Below are 17,305 nucleotides of genomic sequence, written 5' to 3'. Positions count from 1 at the left end.
CGTAGCAGCGAAACGCTCCTGGGTTTACAAATACCTGAGTGCCGGTGCCCTGCGAACGCGTTGCTTGGTTCAGCTCCTCTGCAGCACATCCGGCAGGGTTTGCTTTGTGTTTCGGATTGGGTAAAAACCACAGATTTCTTGTGTCCTTAATGCAGGTGTGGCTCCCTGCCATGAAGGCCAAGGGGTTGGAGATCTCCGGCACATTCAGCCGCCAGGTGGGCTCCATCTCCATGGACCTCGTGCTGACAAACAAAGCCCTGCAGGTCATGTCCGACTTTGCCATCCAGTTCAACCGCAACAGGTAAGGTCCCTCCTGCATCCTGTCCACCAGCGCTGTCCCAGCACAAAACTGGCCCCTGCTCAGCTCTGGGATCTGCTGTTTGCAGGGCTTTGGCCGCTGTAGAGATTTGGTGGCTTCAGGGCAGCCATGGCAAAGCCTGGGAGCACCCAGCAGCCTCAGCTGCTGTTTCAAGAAAGGCTGGTGGGAATGAGCATGAGGTTTGATGCCTGGAGAGTCCGATTCTGTGTGCTGTGAGCAGAGGAGGCCGCTGAGCAGTGCAGTACGCACAGTGTTTATCGATGGGGCGGCAGCGGCTGGTGAAGGTGCTGCCTGGCAGCATCCACGTTCAGCCGTGGAGCTGTAGCGTACGCAGAGGGCTGGGAGGAAGGGACTGAGAACTGGTGATAGCTGCCAGCCTGCAGGGCCGGGAAGAGCCTCTTGTGATGATCCTTCTCTTGCTGATGGCTGTGGTGGTGATGATCAAACCAGAGCCTCTAAGAAGTTGACTGAAGAGGCTGTTCCTCTGGGGGTCTGGCTGCTGCCCACCAGCCTGGGCTGTCCCGTTCAGTTATCTGGCTTTCTGCTAAACTGCCTGATGCTTCCCTTTTGCTCAGAGGAGCGCAGGCGAGGGAGCGGGCCCAGGGATCCTAAGGGAAAGGTGCGGGAACACTAAAAATCAGCATGAGTCTGCACAGGGCAAAGGAGTTGCACTTTGTGGCTACCCCAAGGTGGGAGCCAGTTGGGCCCTGGGCTTTTCCTCGTGGCTGGAGGATGGCGGCGTGGCAAGAAAATAGGTTTTCCTCCCCGCCGCCCACTGCCCTGACCCTCCGGCTCTCGTTGGGTGTCCTCGCAGCTTTGGCCTGGCCCCGGCAGCTCCTCTCCAGGTCCACGCGCCTCTCGCCCCCAACCAGTCGGTGGAGATCTCCCTTCCCCTGAACACAGTCGGCTCCGTCATGAAGATGGACCCCCTGAACAACCTGCAGGTAGGGAACGCCCCGGGGTGTCTCCTCCCGCGCCCGGGAGCCGGCTGGGGAGGTTCGGGCTGGGCGAGAGGGGTGTCGCAGGGCTGCGTTTGCTCTCTTCTCCGAGCTGAGCTCCGCAGGGAGCTGGGAGGGGAGCAGATGAAGTGGAGCTGGGAGGATTTGTGACAGCAGGAAGCCGGCGAGAGGAAACGCTCAGCTCATCATCTTTTCTTTCCTGTCGGAGCGCCTGGCTTCGATTTGATATCTAGCTCCCCCGCAAAGTGCTCTGTTCATGGCACAAGATCCTTATTGACGTGTGGCAGAGCCAAGTCTCGGAGGAGCGTCTGCTCGCGGTGTGCCGGAGGAGACGATGGCAGGGTGGCTGGTGGAAACGGAGCTGCGGCAGCTGCTGTTTCCGAGAGACTGAGGAGAGCAGGCTGACGGGGTGCAGTTCCCTGGCAGCTCCCCGATTTCCCCTCATGCGTCTGGGATTGTGGCGTGCAGGGCACGGGTGCTGGCCTCCCTCAGGCCCCTCCAGCGCTCTCCAGGTGCAAGAGTCAATGATTGCCAGTCTCCTGCCTCTAGTGCTGGCTGGAACGACACCCGGCTCGAAGGGGATCTGTGTTTTACGGGAGGAGAGGACGCTTGCCTGGGAATCGCCCGCCTGCTGTAGACAGGAGGAAGTGTTGATATCCTGGTGTCTTTCTGTCCTAGGTCGCGGTGAAAAACAACATTGACGTGTTCTACTTCAGCACGCTGTATCCGCTGCACATCCTCTTCGTGGAGGACGGGAAGATGGGTGAGTCGGAGCGTGGGAGCCGGCCCTGCTGGCGGCCGTCGTTGCTGCGAGGCCCTGTGCTTCTGCCACCCGTCGCTAGGCGCCATCGCGGCCCCTGAAAACCTCCCGGCTGCCTTCCCAGCCCTGGGGCTGGGGAGCCAGGAGCCTCGGGAGGGCCTGATCCCGCTGGGACTCTGGAGCAGGCTGGGACAGTGCAGGCAGGTCGGTGCCAGCATGACCAAGCAGAGGCCGCCCGAAGTGGCCTGAGCCACCTTCTAACAGGTCGCTGCCACCAAGCCCCTCTCATTTCACTCTTACTGCTTAATTTGCCACCTTTGGCACTCACCAACCTCTTCAAGCCGATTCAGCTCGCTAACCCAGAGGAAGCAGGCAGCTTTCCTACCGCTGAGTGAGGCTGATCCTGGGAGAGTGTAGAGGCTGCCGGAGGGGATGGCAGCACGGCAAGGAGAGCAGAGACCTCCCTCTCCCGGCTGCAGTGGGATCCGTCAGCAGCTGGTGAAATCATGTCGCGGCCTCTGCGTTTGCACTGCGCTTGGGAGACGATAGCTGCTGCTTTGACCCTCACTGTGTCACTTTGTTCCCTTCCTACAGAGCGGCAGATGTTCCTGGCCACGTGGAAGGACATTCCCAACGAGAACGAGGCCCAGTTCCAGATCAAGGACTGTTCTCTCAATGCAGGTGGGTTCGGACCCTTCGGAAGGGCCCAGCTCGGCTGTCCGTGGGCTTTGGGCTGCCCTCGGTGACTGAGGGGTGTTGAGTTTCTCCAAGTTATCCCAGCTGAGGCTGGGGGGAGTTGAGACCTCTTAAGCGTCAGTGCTCTGTGTGCCCACCGCAAGCCTGCAGAGGTGATCACACCAGCCTGGGTTACTTCATCAACTGAGCTGGTGATGCTGGGCTCTGCCAGGGAGGCTGTCGTAGCGAGCGCAATGTGCTGGGAGGCCCCGCCGTTGCCTTCATGTGGGTGCGGATCCTCCTCTCCCTTCCCTGAAGCCTCCGTATCGGGGGTGTTGGTGAGGGCAGGGCCTTCCTCTCCTCCGCGATGATCGCGCAGCCCCGGGGACACCCTTTTTGCAGCCTCGCTCCTGCTGCCGGGGGCTTCTGCGCAGAGCCAGGGCTGGGCTCCGCAGCGCCTCCTCGCTCCCGCAGCGAGTCCATGTCATCCCAGTGCCCCGTGTGCCAACGAACAGGCTGTTAATTGCCTGTGTTCCTCGCACCGCTGTTGGGTAAGACACCGCTGGGAAAGGAGAGTAGTCCCCTTTGGTCCCTCCTGGTTGCCCTCGCAGCATGGTCCTTGCCTGGAAGGGCCTGTTGTGGGTTGTTTCTCCCGGGGTTTGGTGCCAAGCTGTGAAGCGTGAACCCCGGAGCGGGAGAGCCCGGTGCGAGCCAAGTCCATGCAGTCCTGCTGGCAGCGCAGCGAGCTGCCTTTTGCAGAGGAAAGTGGAGCGGTTTGGCACCTGACTCTGTCCTCGAACCCAACAGAGCGCTTCACCCTGGGCTATTGACTGCTCACCTGGGAAAGAGGGAGCGAGGGGGACCCTGGTCGAAATGAGCCGTTCCCGTAATCACCCGGGCACAGCAGGTTTTTGATGTGCTCCGTCCCGGGGCAGCCTGGCAGGATGGGGAGGAGGTGGCAAAGCAGAATGAATCCCAGCTCCTGGGTGCATGGCAGGTACTAGTGAAGCTGGGGTCTAGCTCAGGGCTTAAGGCATGAGGGTCCAGGGCTGTGCAAGGAGCAGAGCTTGGCGTTAGCAGGTAGAAAAGAGCTCGCTTGTGTTTGGCAGTTGAGGTCTTGTTCCTCTGCCTTTAAGGCCTCGAGGTCGAGGTGTGCCCAGGACAGGCCCGGGTTGTCCGCTGCCTCCTGCCAGCAGGGGCGAGATCTTGCTTGTGCCGTGTCCAGCCTCTCGCTGCCGTGGGCTCTGTGCCCTCACGGCCTCAACGGCAGCCGTTTCTCTGCCCGCACAGATGCCGTTAGCAGCAAGCTCCAAGGCAGCAACATTTTCACCATCGCCAAGAGGAACGTGGAGGGCCAAGACATGCTCTACCAGTCCCTGAAGCTGACCAACGGGATCTGGGTGCTGGCAGAGCTGCGGATCCAGCCCAGCAATCCCAGCTTCACGGTACGCCCTCTCCCTGCCCGGCTCCAAAACGTCCCTGCGTCTGCCCGTCGTCCTCGCCTTCCCCACGCTCTGCTTGCGAGCTCGGGTGAGGGTGGCCGGGCCTTCAGCAGGCCTCCAAGGTGGTGGGACCCAAGTGTGGGAGCAGCTGGCGGTGTTGCCAGCCACAGGTTTCGGTGGTGTTGAACACACGACGGAGGTGAACACGTGCCCTTTCTGCTGGCAGAGGGGTTAGCATGAGCTCCCTGCCCTTGCTGGTCCTGGTAGACCTCTCGGGTGGCAAGGGGAGACGTGGGCTCCGTCAGCCAGGCTAGTGCTGCAGAAACACTCCCTGTAATCTCCGTTCGACCATCCGTGTGGCAACAGGGCGGTGCATTACCACGCCGAGGGGTAGCAACCACCGGCGTCGGTGACGCAGCCAAAGGAAGCGCTTGTGGGGGAGAGGAGTTCCGGCCAAATGACAAATCTGTAAAGCGAAAAAACCCCAACCTCAAAGCCCGTCCCTCGGCGCGCCTGGCTCTGCCTGGGCACCGGGCAGCCCTGCTGCAGCAGCAAGGAAAAACCGCCTCGACGCGGAGCCCGCAGCCCGCGTGGGCACCCCGTGCCTGGCCGTGCCCCCTTGGCACTCTGACCCCTCCCCGGGCCCGGCTCGGCCCGTCCCTGCGGGAACTGCTTCCCGTCGTCCTCGGGGACCTTGTGTTTGGTTTGGTTGCCATGAGCCACTGCGCGTTGACTCACCTCTGTGTATCTTCACATCCTCTGCCGCATGCCTGCCCGCCACCGCCGCCCTGCCCCGCTGTTGCAGGATTTGGAGGTTAGCGGACTGGTTTTTCCCCCTGGTTTTTGGGCTGTGTCTGGCTGCTGCCTGGCTGTTTCTTCCCCGACGTTTTTACCTGCCTGCCGGCTGCCCTCCCAGCACTGTGCTTTCTTTATCGCATGTCTTGCCTCTCCCTGCAGCCACCCCCGCAGGGCTGGCCCGCAGCCAGGGCTCTAGGACAGAGCCAAGAGCTGAGCTTTGCAGCACCCAGCTTTTTAGGAGGGTCAGGGCCTTTTCACCGCCCCTTCCCAAACACAGGTTCGCCTAGCACCGTCAGAAAATCCTTATCCTAGAGCTTCATCTTCCTCCCGTTGGCCGAATTCAGCCCTCAGCACCTCGATGCTGCAGCCTCTCCTGTTGGCCTTGGATTCAGGTTTAGGAACCAGAATCGAGTTCAAACCCCAGAGTCATTAAATTTTTATCTCTTTGTCAAGCAAATAATGCCTGGGGGGGGTTGTACCGGTTTAAGTGGTGACATGCTTCGCTTCCCCCAAAGGGAAGCGAACTGCAGGATATGAATCAAACCCGCAGCGGATGAAGTGCGCACGCCTTTGCCTGCCTCCCCTGCATGCGAGCGCCTCTCCCCCTCCACGCAGGAGGGAGAAACGGTGGCGTTTAGGGGTTTCAGCAGCTGCTTTTGGGGCCTGGCTGGCTCTACCCCGGGGCTCCGACGGCGCTTTTGCCCCCCGCGGGGCCCTGCGCGGTGCCCTGAGGCCACGTCTCCTCTCTCCGCACAGCTCTCCCTGAAATGCCGCGCGCCGGAGGTGGCCCCCTACGTCTTCCAGGCCTACGAGACCGTCCTGAAGAACTGAGGGGCCACGGCACCCCGTCCGCCTCGCCGCCCCAGGAAGCGGGGCAGGACCTGCGTGCATGTTTCCTCTTTCTCCTTCCAAGGAACAAACATGAGCAAGATCCCCTCTGGCCGTCGCCCTCGAGCCGGCGGGACCCGAGGGCTGGGAGCGGAGCTGGTGCTCCCGTTGCCGTGGGGGCCGGGGAGGGTGGAGGAGGGCAGGGGCTTCCCAGCCGCTCCGTGCATCCGTGTAGAAATCCCTGTGTGAGTAATGCAGTGTCCTTCTTGGTAGCGTCGCCCCTGCGGGCGCCCTGTTTTCACCCTCGAGGCCCACGCGAGCCCTTTCGTGCGGAGCTGGGGCGCGGGGAGACGGCGCGACGGCTTGCGCAAGGCTCCTTCCCCTCTCGCCTCCGCTTCCTCGGGCCTCTGGCGGGTCGGTGCCCTCGTGCCCGTGCCTGTCCCTGTCCCTGGCCCTGCAACAATCGCCCTCTCCCTGGTGGTGGGTCTCACACCTGACCACGCGTGGTGGCTGCTGAAGGATTCAGTGCTCATCTCTGATGGAGCGGCTCAGAGCCAGCTGTGGAGGGGGGTCCTGGATGGAGCTGCTGGGGGAGCAGCACTGGGAGCCTGGCAGGGCTCCCCGTCCCCCCTGGCACCCCGACCCTCCCGAGGCTGCTGCTCCTCGGGGCTCGGCGTACTCCTGCCTCGGCTGGACCTTGCTTTGGCTCCTTCCCGCTGTTGGGGGCTGGCCCCAGGGAGCCCCAGCTCCACGTTTGCCCCATCTGGCAGCCGCCATCCCTTGGATGAGGGGCTCCCCAAAGGGCTCGAGGCTATGAAAAGGGCTTTCCCAGGAGGGCCTCACCCAGACACGGCTGCCTGGGGCTGGGGAGCCTCCGTCGGCCGCGGGAGCTGGGCTGGCCACCGTCCCTCTGGGCACTGCGGCTTCATCCCTGCCCCAGGCTGCCGGAGCAGAGGTGCTGCCTTCCCCAGCGGTGACACTAATTGTCCCCCTCCCCCCAAATAAAGCCATTGATCACCCCTGAATAGAAGTGTTCAGTGCAAGTTTTCAGCTCCCGCCAGTAAATATCTAATATATATAATATAAATATATTGTATGTTCACTTGTTTTAAAAGGACATGGAATAAAGGTGACATCTGCCCATGGAGCTGCTGTCTGCATGGGGGGGGGGGGGGGGGGGGTCTGAGCTGTCCCCTGCTGGGCTCGGTGCCGGCCGCTGGGGGCTTGCGAGGCCGGAGCAAGGGCTGGCTCCTCCGCCGTGTCCCTGGGGTTTGCAGGGGTTCGGCAGCCCCTTTTTGGCCTGGGCAGGTCCCCAGGGTGCCCCCCAGGGAGGCTCACCCAGTGGCCAGGCCAGCTGCAGGAGCGGTGGGGAGAGGAAGGGGACATGGGGCACCCAGCTGGGCTGCTGGGGGGGGCAAGGCGGTGGCCACCCTGCTGTCCTGGGATGAGCCGGGGGCTCGGGGGTCCCCCGCCAAGGCCCACCTGCAGCTTCGTGGACCCCCGGCTCGGGAAGCAGCCGAGTGCCTGGAGCTGGGCATGTGGTGGGGGGAGCCGCAGGTGGGTGCCCACCCAGGGCAAGTGGGGACAAGGTGGCCCCAGGGCCCAAAAGGACCAGAAGCAGCTCTCACCCCACCGCTCTGCTCCTGGCAGACGATGAAGAGCCTCTGCCAGCTCCACCGATGGGGACACAGTCTTGGGAGCCCAAAGGCACAGGAGGTGGCCGTCACCCTGCAGGTCTTCTGCACCCCCCAGCTATCCCACAGCCCCCCAGGGACCCAGACAGGCACAGGGCCTCCAGCACCTCCAGCCATGGTGTCACCTGCCCATGGACCTGCTCCTGCCCTCCCAGCTACTTGCACAGCTCCCAGCCTGCAAGCTGTGGGGCACTTCTGGTCCCAGGCAGCTTGGGGTAGCCTCCTGCTCTGCTGATATTTTGGGGGGGGGGGGGGGGGGGTCTCCCTGAATACGACAACCCCCCCCCCCCCCCCCAGCAGGTCCTGCAGCCCCCTTGGGCCAGGTTTCTGCACCCCCGCCTTAAAGAGATGATGGCAACACGGTGGCATTCAGGGTCAGTCGCTTTTACTGGCTGCCTTGGGGAAACTCGCGGGGTGGTTCAGCAGCCGCAGCTGCCCGCGCGGGGTCTCTACGCACAGCCACGCCTCTGTTAGATAGATACATAAATACGCACGCTACGGACACAGGTACGGCTGGCCGGGGTTAGTGCGAGGGGCTGGAGTTACTGGGGGCTGGAGAGGAACAAGCGACCCCCATGCCCGAAATAAAGAGCACGACAACGAGCTGTACGTCCCCGAGTCATCTAGAGAAGAGAAAGAGAAGGAGAAGGTGAAAGGAGAAGAGAAAAGAAGCGAAAAGAGGAGAGAAAGAAATTGAGAAAAGTTGAGAAGAGAAAGAAATTGAGAAAAGTAGAGTTGAAATGTTGAGGAGAAACAAGGAGAGAAACAAGAGAAAAGAAGAGAAAGAAAAGAGAAAGGCGAGAGAGGTTGAGACGTTAAGAGAAGTTAAAAAGAGATGAGAACTTGAGAAAAGAGAAGTTGAGACGAGCAAGCCATTGAGAAAAGTGGAGTTGAGTTGAGAAGCGAGAGAAGACAGGAAGAGAGCAAGTTGCTCTCCCTGCCCTGCTCCTGGGGCTGCAGATGCCCACCACCACCTGGCAACGTGCCTGGTGGGGACTAGGTTGCGTCCAGGCACCCGTGGCCCCAGGGACCTTTATGCATGGCTGGGGACAGGGGCTCCTTCACATGGCCCACGCATCCCCGCTCCACAGCCGGGCCCCACCGCACCGGGTGTGCACCCGGCGCCCCGAACGTGCCGAGGGCCCACCACAACTCCCAACCGTGGTGGTGGAGGAGCCTGACCTCCTGCCATGGCCATCCGCCCCAGCAGTTGGAGCCTCCAGCCTTCATCCCCCCATGGGGACAATCTCCTTGGATGGCAGCGCCTCGGTGGCCCCAGCACCCCTCGCTCCGCGGGGGCAGCGATGGGACGGGAGGCTCCGGGCTGCTCCCGCATCTTGCCTGGCACCTCCCAGCGTGGGGCATCACGGCTCAGGGCCAGGCGTCCCCGTCAGCCGCGGGGGGCTCGCGGGGGCCCCAGGCGGGCTCCAGGAAGGAGGCGAGGACGCTGTGCAAGGCCCGCCAGGGCTTGTGGTCCGCGGGGCGGCCGCCCCGGGGCGAGAGGCCGTCGGCGGGGGGCCGTGCCGCCGCCTTGGCGCTCCGCGGCGTGGGGATGCGGGAGGGCGGCTTGTCGGGCTGCGTGTCCAGCCGCGGCTTGGCCCTGGGGCGCAGCGGCAGGCGGCAGGGCGAAGGCACTCGCTCGGGGGGGCCGGGGCCGCCCGCCCACCCCGGGGAGGCGTCCGCCGCGCCGGCCTCCCCCGTCTCCGTCGGCTCGGCGTCCGCGGGCTCGGCGGCCCAGGCGGCGTCGAGGCGCTCGGGCCCGTCCGGCGCGTCGCTCAGGCCCGGGCAGTAGCCGCTCTCGTCCGAGGAGCTGGAGAGGGGCTGCCGGCGGGCGGCCCGGGCGGCGCCGTCGGGGGGCTCGGGGCCCGGTGGCAGGGGGCCGTGCTTGCCGAAGAAGCTGAGGGAGGACGAGGAGGAGCTGGAGGAGCAGTAGGCCGAGTCGGCGGGCGCCGGGTCGGGGGCGGCGGGGCGCGGGGCCGCCGGGGGGTCGCCGGCGTCGCCGTCGAGCTCCAGCTGCTGCGTGTTGGCCCAGAACTCCTCCTCGAGGCGCCGGAAGAGCTGCTGCTCCTGGCCGGGCTCCAGGCAGAGCGGGGCCCGCAGGCGCCGCGCCAGCTCCTCCAGCTCCTGCTGCAGCGCCTCGGGCGGCGGCGGCGGCCGGGCCGGGACGGCGGCGGCGCGTCGCGTCGGCGGCGGCCCCCCGCGCTCGGCGGGCAGCGAGGCGCGGCGCGGCGCGGGGCTGCGGGGCGCGGCGGCCCCGCGCCGGGCCGGGCTGGCGGCGCGGCTGCCGCTGGAGCCCCCGGAGCCGGCGGCCCGCGCCCACGAGTGCTGCCCGTCGCGGCCGCGGCGGATGAGCAGCAGCGGCTCGGCGGCGCCGGGGCGGCCCTGGCTGCGGGAGCGCGGCTCGGCGCGGCGGGCGGCGCCGGGGCCCGGCGGGGCGGCGCGGTCCCGCGACTGGCTGCGGCTGGGCGGCTGCCGGCGCGGCCCCGGCGCGGCCCCGGCGCGGCCCGGCTCCCGCCGCCGCGGCGGCCCCGGCTCCCGCGCGCCCGCGGCGCTGCTCTGCGCCGACGACGCCGACGAGTCGCTGTCGCCCGAGCAGCGCCTGGCCCGGGGGGGCGCCGGGTCGCGGGGCCTGGAGCGGGGGCAACGGGGCAGGGTCAGCGCCCCCCGAGGGCGGGGAGAGGGGAGGCTGCGGAGGGGCCTGCGGCGGGGGGGGGGCAGCGCCCGGCCCCGGTGCAGCCCCCGCGCCCCGCCCGCCCCGTCCGGTGCCCGCTGCTCTCCCCGCGGCCGCCAGGGCAACGCCGCCACCGCCCCTCCTGCCAATCAGGGGCGCGCGGGGGCGGGGCCAGGGGAGGCCCCGCCCCCAGGGAGGCCCTGCACGCAGTGCGCCTGCGCCGGGGCAGCGCGGGGGAGCGGCAGGGCACGGCGCAGGCGCACTGCGGCCTCGGCGGGGCGGACACATAGCTCCCCCCGCCCCCCGCCACGCCCCGGGGTCCCCCCACGGCTGGTGCCCCCCCACGGCCCTGGGACCCTACGGCCTGCACCCCCCTCCCAAGGCCGGGGATCCCCCCACGACTGGGGACCCCCGGGAACCCCCCCATGGCCCAGGATCCTCCACAGCCGGGGACCCTCCCCCAGGCCAGGGACCCCCCCCACGGCCGGGGATCCCCCCCCCATCCCAGGGAACCCCCATGGCCCAGACCCTCCACAGCCAGGGAACCCCCCCCAGCCCAGGGCCCCCCCCATGGCCAGGCTCCCCCCCAGCCCAAGGATCCCCCCTTGGTCCAAGACCCTCCACAACCGGGGACCCCCCTGCAGCCCAGGGACCCCCCCATAGCCCGGGACCCCCCCCCAGCCCAGGGACCCCCCCCAAGGCCCAGGACCCTCCATGGCTGGGGACCCCTTCCCAGCCCAGGGACCCCTCCATGGCCCAGGGAACCCCCCCCGACGGCCCAGGGACTCCCCACAGCCGGGGACCCCCCCAGCCACCCCCAGCAGGGCCCAGGAGGACCCGGGCGGGTTCCCCCTGCCCCAGCAGCACCCCCGGGTGCCGAGCTCCCCTCCCTACCTGTGCGCCCCGGTGGGCCGCGGCTCGGCGTTGGGGCCCGGCTTTGGGGTGCCCGCGGGCCCGGCCCCCTTGGGTGGCGGGGGGCCCCGCTCTGTGGCGCCCGGGGGCCGGCTGCCTGGGTGGGGCCCACGGCGGGGAATGCCAGGGCTGGGTGCTGGTGGGGCGCTGCCACCCGCGGGCCCCTTCTGCGGCGAGAAGCCGGGGGCGCGCGGCGGGGCCAGGCGGTGCGCTGCAAGCAGAGACGCCGCGGTGTCAGTGGGGGGGACACACCAACCCCCCCCCGGGGCACCCCGAGATGGGGGGGGGACGGGACCCCCCTCGCGCCCCCACTCACTGAGCGAGGCGCAGCGGCACGGGTCGTGCTTGTCCAGGTAGTGCTCCAGCGTGTCCCAGCCGCCGCCGACCCGCACCATCACGTGGCTCCGCAGCACCTGGGGGGGCAGCATGCCGTCACGGCCCCCCCAGCCTCGGGGGGGACCCTTGCGTGGCCCTCGGCCCGGGAAGGGGCAGGGCGCTCAGCACCCCCTCCCACCCCGGGGCACCCACCAGGATGCTCACACAGCAGCCAGGGCCACCAAGGGATGCGGGTGCCGGGGGGGGGGGCCTGGCGAGCAGTCCCCCAAATCACTCCATGGGACCCCCAGACAGCGGGGACAAAGCCGGCACGGGGTCGGGAGCGAGACCCTCCTGGTGCCGCTGGGACGAGCAGGAAGAGGAGGCAGGAGAGGGGACGCGGGGGGGGGGGGGGGCACCGGGCAGGCAGGGCCAGGACGGCGGTGGCGGCTCTTACTCGAACAAAGATGAGCGCGTTGGAGTCTCCCACTTTGTATTTACCCTCGGAGACTTTGACCATGGGGAACTGGGACGGGCAGGTGCAGCAGCCCAGGATCTCCCGCACCTGCAGGGAGAGAGCGGCCGGAGGCCAGGGTGAGGGGCGTTTTGGGCCACGTCGGCCATCCCCCGAGAGCCAGCGGCAGGGAAGGGCGCGAGGAGCCCGCGCACTGCCGACATGGAGTCGTGCGCAGGCCAAATTGAGTGGGTTTGTGTCGGCGCTGCGTTTTTTGGGTTGAAAACAGCCATTAAAAAAAAGGAGGAGGAGAAGGAAACATCAGCCATGTTTAACACCCTTTAGTTGGAGCCGCTCAGCCCTAAAACCTTCCTTTCGGCTCCCAGGGACGCCACTGGGACGGGTTTTCACATGGGTCCCCAGGGCCCCTCAGCACTGCAGCTGCCCTGACAGGCTGAGAACGGGCACAGCTCGGTTCACCTGCCGCCAGCTCCCTTTCCCGCAGCCGGGCTCACTCCAGTCCCGGAGCCGCCGGGAGCCCTGAAACAGGGAGCGGAGGGGAAATCACGGAGCCGCCGCTGGGACCTCCAGGGCCGAGCCGCCGACCTTCCTCCTCCTCCTCCTCTCCCCCCCCCCCCCGCAGCCCGTCTGGGAAGAAGGAGGAAAAAAAAAGAAAAGGCGCTGGGATGACATCAGGGATTACGCACACTCCGCCCGCGGCCGCCGGGGGGATCCCGGGACGCGGCCGCCTCCCGCCCGATCCGGGGAGCGGCCGCGGCAGGATGCGGCCCGGGGCCGGGGCAGGCGCGGCCCCAGGTGCTGCCCCGGGAGCGGCCGGTCCCCGCGGCTTCCCGACGGGGAGACTGAGGCCGGGGGGGGCCAAAACCGAGGCCCGGGCAGAGCTTGGCCGCTGCAGCGCGGAGCAAGGCCGAGTCCCCGCGCTGGGATGAGCCCCGACACGGGCGTCGCGGCCCGGCGGGCTCCTTCCCCGCGGCGCGGCGGGCGCGAAGGGCGGCCGGCTCCTCCCCGGCTCCGCGGATGCCCGTAAAAGCCCAAAGCGAGGCATTACGCAGCCGAGAAAAATGCGCCGGCGGCCGGCGGCGCGAGGCCGGGCCTCCGCGGAGGTGAGGAGCCGGCCGCGGGATGGGCACCCCGTCCCTGAAGGCGGCGGGGACCCTGGCGAGGTGCCGCCATCCTCCCCCGGCCACGGCCTCGCTGAGGAGGCAGGGAAAGGATTTAAATTAAAAAAAGGCTTTGGGATTAGGGAGTCAGGGGAGGGCAGAGCCCCCCCGCGCCCTCGGCGCTCCCATTTGACGCTGCCGTGTTAATCCAGCTGCCGTGCGCACGCGGCCGGACCCTGCGCCCGCCCCGGCGTTAATCCCGCCGGCTTCCCGCGTTGAGGCCCCGGGAACGGCCGGGCAGCAGCCTGCTGGAAACCCCCCCTTTTCGACAACCCGGCGCCCCGAAACGCCGCAGGGCGGCCGGCCGGGGTGGGGCGGGGGGACGTCTCGCACCGGGAGCTGCGGCTCGGTGCTGCCGGAGCCCGGCGCAGCGTGAGTAAGCAGTCCGTGCCCGCTGACTCCGGCTGCCAAAGGCTTTCCTGGAAAAACACCTCCGCCCTTCCCGTGCCCCAATTCCCACGAGCCTCCTCGCCCCCAGAGGCACCTGTGAACGCTCCCAAAATGCGTTTGGACCAGGCGGGTTGAACCCCAGGAGAGAGGGACATGGGTTCCCGCTTGCCCAACGTGCCCATGTGCCGAGGCCACCGTCCCCCCACGACGTCCTCCGGAGCGGCAAGGGGCCGGCAGCTCCAGCCGGGCCAGGCCCTCACAGCCACGGAGCTACTTGGCTCACAAACACGTTTCAGACGCGGCCCAAAACCACCGTCACCGCTCCTGGAGGCGAGGCGGGACGAGGAAAGAAAGCGAGCAGCATCGGTGGTGACACCCACGTCCCACATCCCCCTGTGATTATGGCCTCTGCCTCCAAAATAACCCCTCACGAGACATAGGGCGGCTCCCTAAGGCACAGAGAGCCTGTTGGGTGGACGGAGAGGACCTCCCACGGGCCACAGAGAGCCCTGCTGGGTGGACAGAGAGGACCTCCCACGGGCCACAGAGAGCCCTGCTGGGTGGACAGAGAGGACCTCCCACGGGCCACAGAGAGCCCTGCTGGGTGGACAGAGAGGACCTCCCACGGTCCAGAGAGCCCTGCTGGGTGGACAGAGAGGACCTCCCACAGACCACAGAGAGTCCTCTCCGTCCACCCAGCAGGGCCTCCCACGGGCCACAGAGAGCCCTGTTGGGTGGATGGAGAGGACCTCCCACGGGCCACAGAGAGCCCTGCTGGGCATTCAAGAGGACCTCCCACATGCTTAAGGTATAAACAGGAGAGTATCTCACCAGCTCATCCAGGTTCTTCAGGTCGCACAAGGAGATGCGCTGTGCCCTGCTGGGGTAGACCGGAGACTCAGGGTCCAGGTTGTGGTTCTCCCGTTGCATGTCCAGGACCCCATAGGCGATTTGGTCCCTCATCTCCTCCTCGATCTCCTCTTCCATCTGGATCAGCATGGGGGCAAGCATCCCAAACTTAGAGCCCCTCCTGGCCACCTCCAGCAAGCACAGGACAAAGTTCTTCTCATTTTTCTTCAGCACCAAGTCATTGGTTTCAAACATCAGGACATCCTGGATGCCAAGGTCCTGCCGGCACCACTGGATGAAATTGGAGACATTGTCCCTGGCGATGAAGGAGCCAGGCACCACGTTCTTGGCCTGGAAGACGACCTCGTTCTGGGGGATGCGCATGCGGGCCGCAGCCTCCGGGTGCTGCTGCTGGAACTCCAGAGCGATGCGGTTGACGTTGTTGGCGTGTTGGCAGAGGTCATAGCCTGTCTCCAGGGTCTCCATGAAGTTGTCGACCTGGATGTCCAAGTCGTAGAGGGTGTTGAACCACTCGGCGAGGTCCTCCTTCATGGCGTAGAGGTACTCCTCGCTGGAGCGGAACGGGCGGATGCTCTTCGAGGCGGCCGACTGGATGTTGCTCTGGTCAGCCATGGCGAGCTGCTCTCCGTCGTGCGCCTCGCTTGGGGAACAAGGTCACGGCCCCGTTAAGGATGGATGAGGGTGGGCTGAACCCACCACCGCATCACCCACCCAGCCTGCTCCTGTGGCCCCCGCCAGCCCTCCGAGGGGTCCTGGCCTGCAGGGGACCTGGTGCGAAGCAGAATTTGGCCCGCGGGCTGGGTGATGCTGCGGCACGTGCTCCAGCCCCTCTGTGCCTCAGTTTCCCCACCTTATCCGCGGCCAGGAGAGCCAACCCCACCTCCACAACCTTCCTCCAGCCGGACCTGCCAGCTCTGACCCACCTCGAGGTGACGAGTCACTTGTCACCCACCGTCCCCCAGGCAGCAGGAGGAAGGGACCCCCCCCGAAGTCACCCGGCCTCCATCACCCTGCAGGGTGTCACCAACGTGGGGTGTCACCGGAGGAGCCGAGGCGCCTGCGTGGCCAACGCCTGGGGTGGGGAGACTCCCAGGCCGGACTCTGCCCCATGCGGGTGCCTGGGTTGGTGGCTGGGGACAGGGCAGAGCGATGGGGACTCTGCACCTGGGGGGGGTGTCACCTGCTGCAGACCCCCCCCCCGGCCGGGGGGCGGTGACTGAGGCCCGCCAGCCCCGTCCCCGCAGCGAGCCCGGCCCCTGGCCCCCACCCAGCCCCGCCCAGCCGGGACCCTCTGTCCGGGGGGGGGCGGCCCTGCGCCCGGGGCGGGGCTCGGCACCCCGGGGGGGCTCTGGCGGGGGGGGTCCCCTCCGTCCTGGGAGGGCGCCTGCCCTGGGGGCAGGGTCATCTGCTGGGGGGCTCTGCCGGGGGGGGCCTCTCCGCCCCGAGGGGGGCTCCGTCCGGGGGGGGACCTGCTGGGGGGGGGGTCTCTGTCCCGGGGGGGTGTCACTGTCGCGGGGGGGGTCTCTGTCCCGGGGGGGGCAGGGGAAGTTGTTTGGTGCCCGGCGGATGGGGAGGGGGAGGGAGCGGGGGCAGCACCTGCGAGGCAGATGCCGAGCTGGGCGGGCGACACGCGGGGACGCGGGGACACACGCGGGGACGCAGAGCCCCCCCGCCCCCCCGGCCGCACTCACCGCTCCGCCGGGCTCCGGGCCGGGCCTCTGCCGGCAGCGCCGCGCCGCTACCCGCCGGGGGGGCCCCGCTGCCGCCGCCGCCGGGGGGGCCCGCGCCCGCCGCCATCCGCCATCGGCCCCGGCCGCGCCGCGGGGGAGGGAAGGGGGGGCCGCCCGCAGCCCCGGGGCTCCGGAGCCCCCGAGCGCCGCCGCCGCCGCAGCGCCGCCGCCCCGCAGCGCCGGTGCCGCCCGCCCGGCCGCTCCCGGGCCGGGAAGTTGGAGGCGGCCCAGAAAGGGCCGGGAAAAGCCCGGCGGGCGGGAGCGGCGGGGCGGGAGCACGGCCCGGCCCGGCCCCGGGCGCGCACACGTACACGGGCACGCGCGCACACGGGCGCACACGCGGGCACGCGCACACAGGCCCCCGCCCCGGGCAGCGCTATGGTTGGGGCTCTGCAGGGCCTGCGCAGGCCTGCGGACAGCTGGGGCACCCGGACACCTGGGTCCCCCACGGCCAGCGGGCCCAGCCCGGAGCAGCTGGGGCCACTGGGACCAGCAGGGAGAGACTGGGGCAGCTGGGCCAGACTGGGTCAAGAAGGACCAGCCTGGGGCAACTGGGGCCAGCCTGGGGCCAGCAGGACCAGCCTGGGGCAACTGGGTCAGACCGGGGCAAGAAGGACCATCCGGGGGCAGCAGGACCAGCCCGGGACAGCAGGACCAGCCTGGGGCAAGGCACCCCAGCAGGCGCAGCCGCCCCAGTCATCGCCGCAGCCTTGCTCTCCCACTGCGGCCCCACGCCGTGCCCTCATCCCAGCCTGGTGCCCCCAACCCCCCCGAGGGCCCCCCCGTGCCCTGGAATCACCTGTGGGGTCTGGGGGAGGGGGGTCCCAGCTGCCCGGTGCTGTACCAGGTGCACAGAGTCTCCTGGGGTGCGAGGGGACCGTCCCCCCACCCCAGCACCCAGCTCCGGAGCAAGCGGCTCCAGGAGGGGGAGCGGGCTGCAGGAGGATGCTCAGCACAGGAGCAGGATTCGGCCCCGGCCCTGAGCTCCCAGAGACCTGGGCAGCCCTGCTGAGCATCAATGGGCCCAGCGGGGCCCTTCGAGATGGGGAAACTGAGGCACAGGGCAGGATGAGCAGGGGCTGCAGCTCCGTTCCCTGCTGCCGGCCCTGCCTCCGGCTCTCCCCGCAGCTCTGCTCCCCGGGACAGGCAGGAGAAACAGCAAGGCCCCCCTTGCCCCCCTGGAAGCACTCTCATCCCCAGCAGCAGCAGAGTCGCAGAGCGCCCGCCATCACCCAAGCCATGAGCAATGTCCCCCCGCAGGGGCCCCCGCTCACAGGCTGCCTGCAGGCACCGGGCAGGCTGCAAGG

At 68.0% G+C, this 17,305-nt stretch overlaps 2 protein-coding genes and 1 non-coding gene across 10 annotated transcripts in view; 2 read left to right on the top strand and 1 right to left on the bottom strand.

Annotated features, from left to right (window-relative positions):
* Nucleotides 1-6,928, top strand: part of AP1B1 (adaptor related protein complex 1 subunit beta 1) — a 34,455-nt gene extending 27,527 nt beyond the window's left edge. For all 7 annotated transcript variants that reach the window (XM_064522346.1, XM_064522345.1, XM_064522340.1 and 4 more), the window contains 6 exons: nucleotides 156-301; nucleotides 1,134-1,263; nucleotides 1,957-2,041; nucleotides 2,633-2,719; nucleotides 4,004-4,158; nucleotides 5,710-6,928. In XM_064522346.1, coding sequence (XP_064378416.1) covers nucleotides 156-301; nucleotides 1,134-1,263; nucleotides 1,957-2,041; nucleotides 2,633-2,719; nucleotides 4,004-4,158; nucleotides 5,710-5,784 — 678 coding nt within the window. In that variant the 3' untranslated portion in view covers nucleotides 5,785-6,928. The remainder of the gene's footprint in view (nucleotides 1-155; nucleotides 302-1,133; nucleotides 1,264-1,956; nucleotides 2,042-2,632; nucleotides 2,720-4,003; nucleotides 4,159-5,709) is intronic.
* Nucleotides 704-805, top strand: LOC112994702 (small nucleolar RNA SNORD125). Its single transcript, XR_003262004.2, has one exon. It is a non-coding gene; the product is annotated as a small nucleolar RNA SNORD125 (small nucleolar RNA).
* A 915-nt stretch (nucleotides 6,929-7,843) lies between the features above and the next one.
* On the bottom strand, nucleotides 7,844-16,321 carry GAS2L1 (growth arrest specific 2 like 1). Of its 2 annotated transcripts, XM_064522337.1 has the most exons (6): nucleotides 15,960-16,321; nucleotides 14,230-14,908; nucleotides 11,831-11,938; nucleotides 11,375-11,471; nucleotides 11,041-11,269; nucleotides 7,844-10,104 (listed from the first exon to the last, which is right to left on the bottom strand). In XM_064522337.1, exons 2-6 carry the CDS (start codon nucleotides 14,878-14,880, stop codon nucleotides 8,847-8,849), a joined length of 2,343 nt encoding a protein of 780 aa, XP_064378407.1. In that variant the 5' UTR covers nucleotides 14,881-14,908; nucleotides 15,960-16,321; the 3' UTR covers nucleotides 7,844-8,846. The 2 variants fall into 2 exon arrangements, with proteins under 2 accessions (XP_064378407.1, XP_064378408.1); XM_064522338.1 differs by lacking the exon at nucleotides 11,831-11,938.
* Nucleotides 16,322-17,305: the final 984 nt, after the last annotated feature.

The sequence above is a fragment of the Dromaius novaehollandiae genome, chromosome 17 (genome assembly GCF_036370855.1).
Source record: "Dromaius novaehollandiae isolate bDroNov1 chromosome 17, bDroNov1.hap1, whole genome shotgun sequence".
NCBI classification, from domain to species: Eukaryota; Metazoa; Chordata; class Aves; order Casuariiformes; family Dromaiidae; genus Dromaius; species Dromaius novaehollandiae.
The sequence above is the reverse complement of the archived record's forward strand: the minus strand, read 5'-3'. Positions and strand labels throughout refer to the sequence as shown.

What these genes read in the sequence shown, in the direction of transcription:
- GAS2L1 (XM_064522337.1), bottom strand. Translation starts at nt 14,880, where the DNA reads ATGGCTGACCAGAGCAACATCCAGTCGGCCGCCTCGAAGAGCATCCGC. An exon ending in TGAAGAACCTGGATGAGCTG is followed by an intron (nt 11,939 to 14,229) that starts GTGAGATACTCT and finishes CTCTCCCTGCAG; the next exon opens with GTGCGGGAGATCCTGGGCTG. An exon ending in CGGCCCACCGGGGCGCACAG is followed by an intron (nt 10,105 to 11,040) that starts GTAGGGAGGGGA and finishes CCCCCGCTCCAG; the next exon opens with GCCCCGCGACCCGGCGCCCC.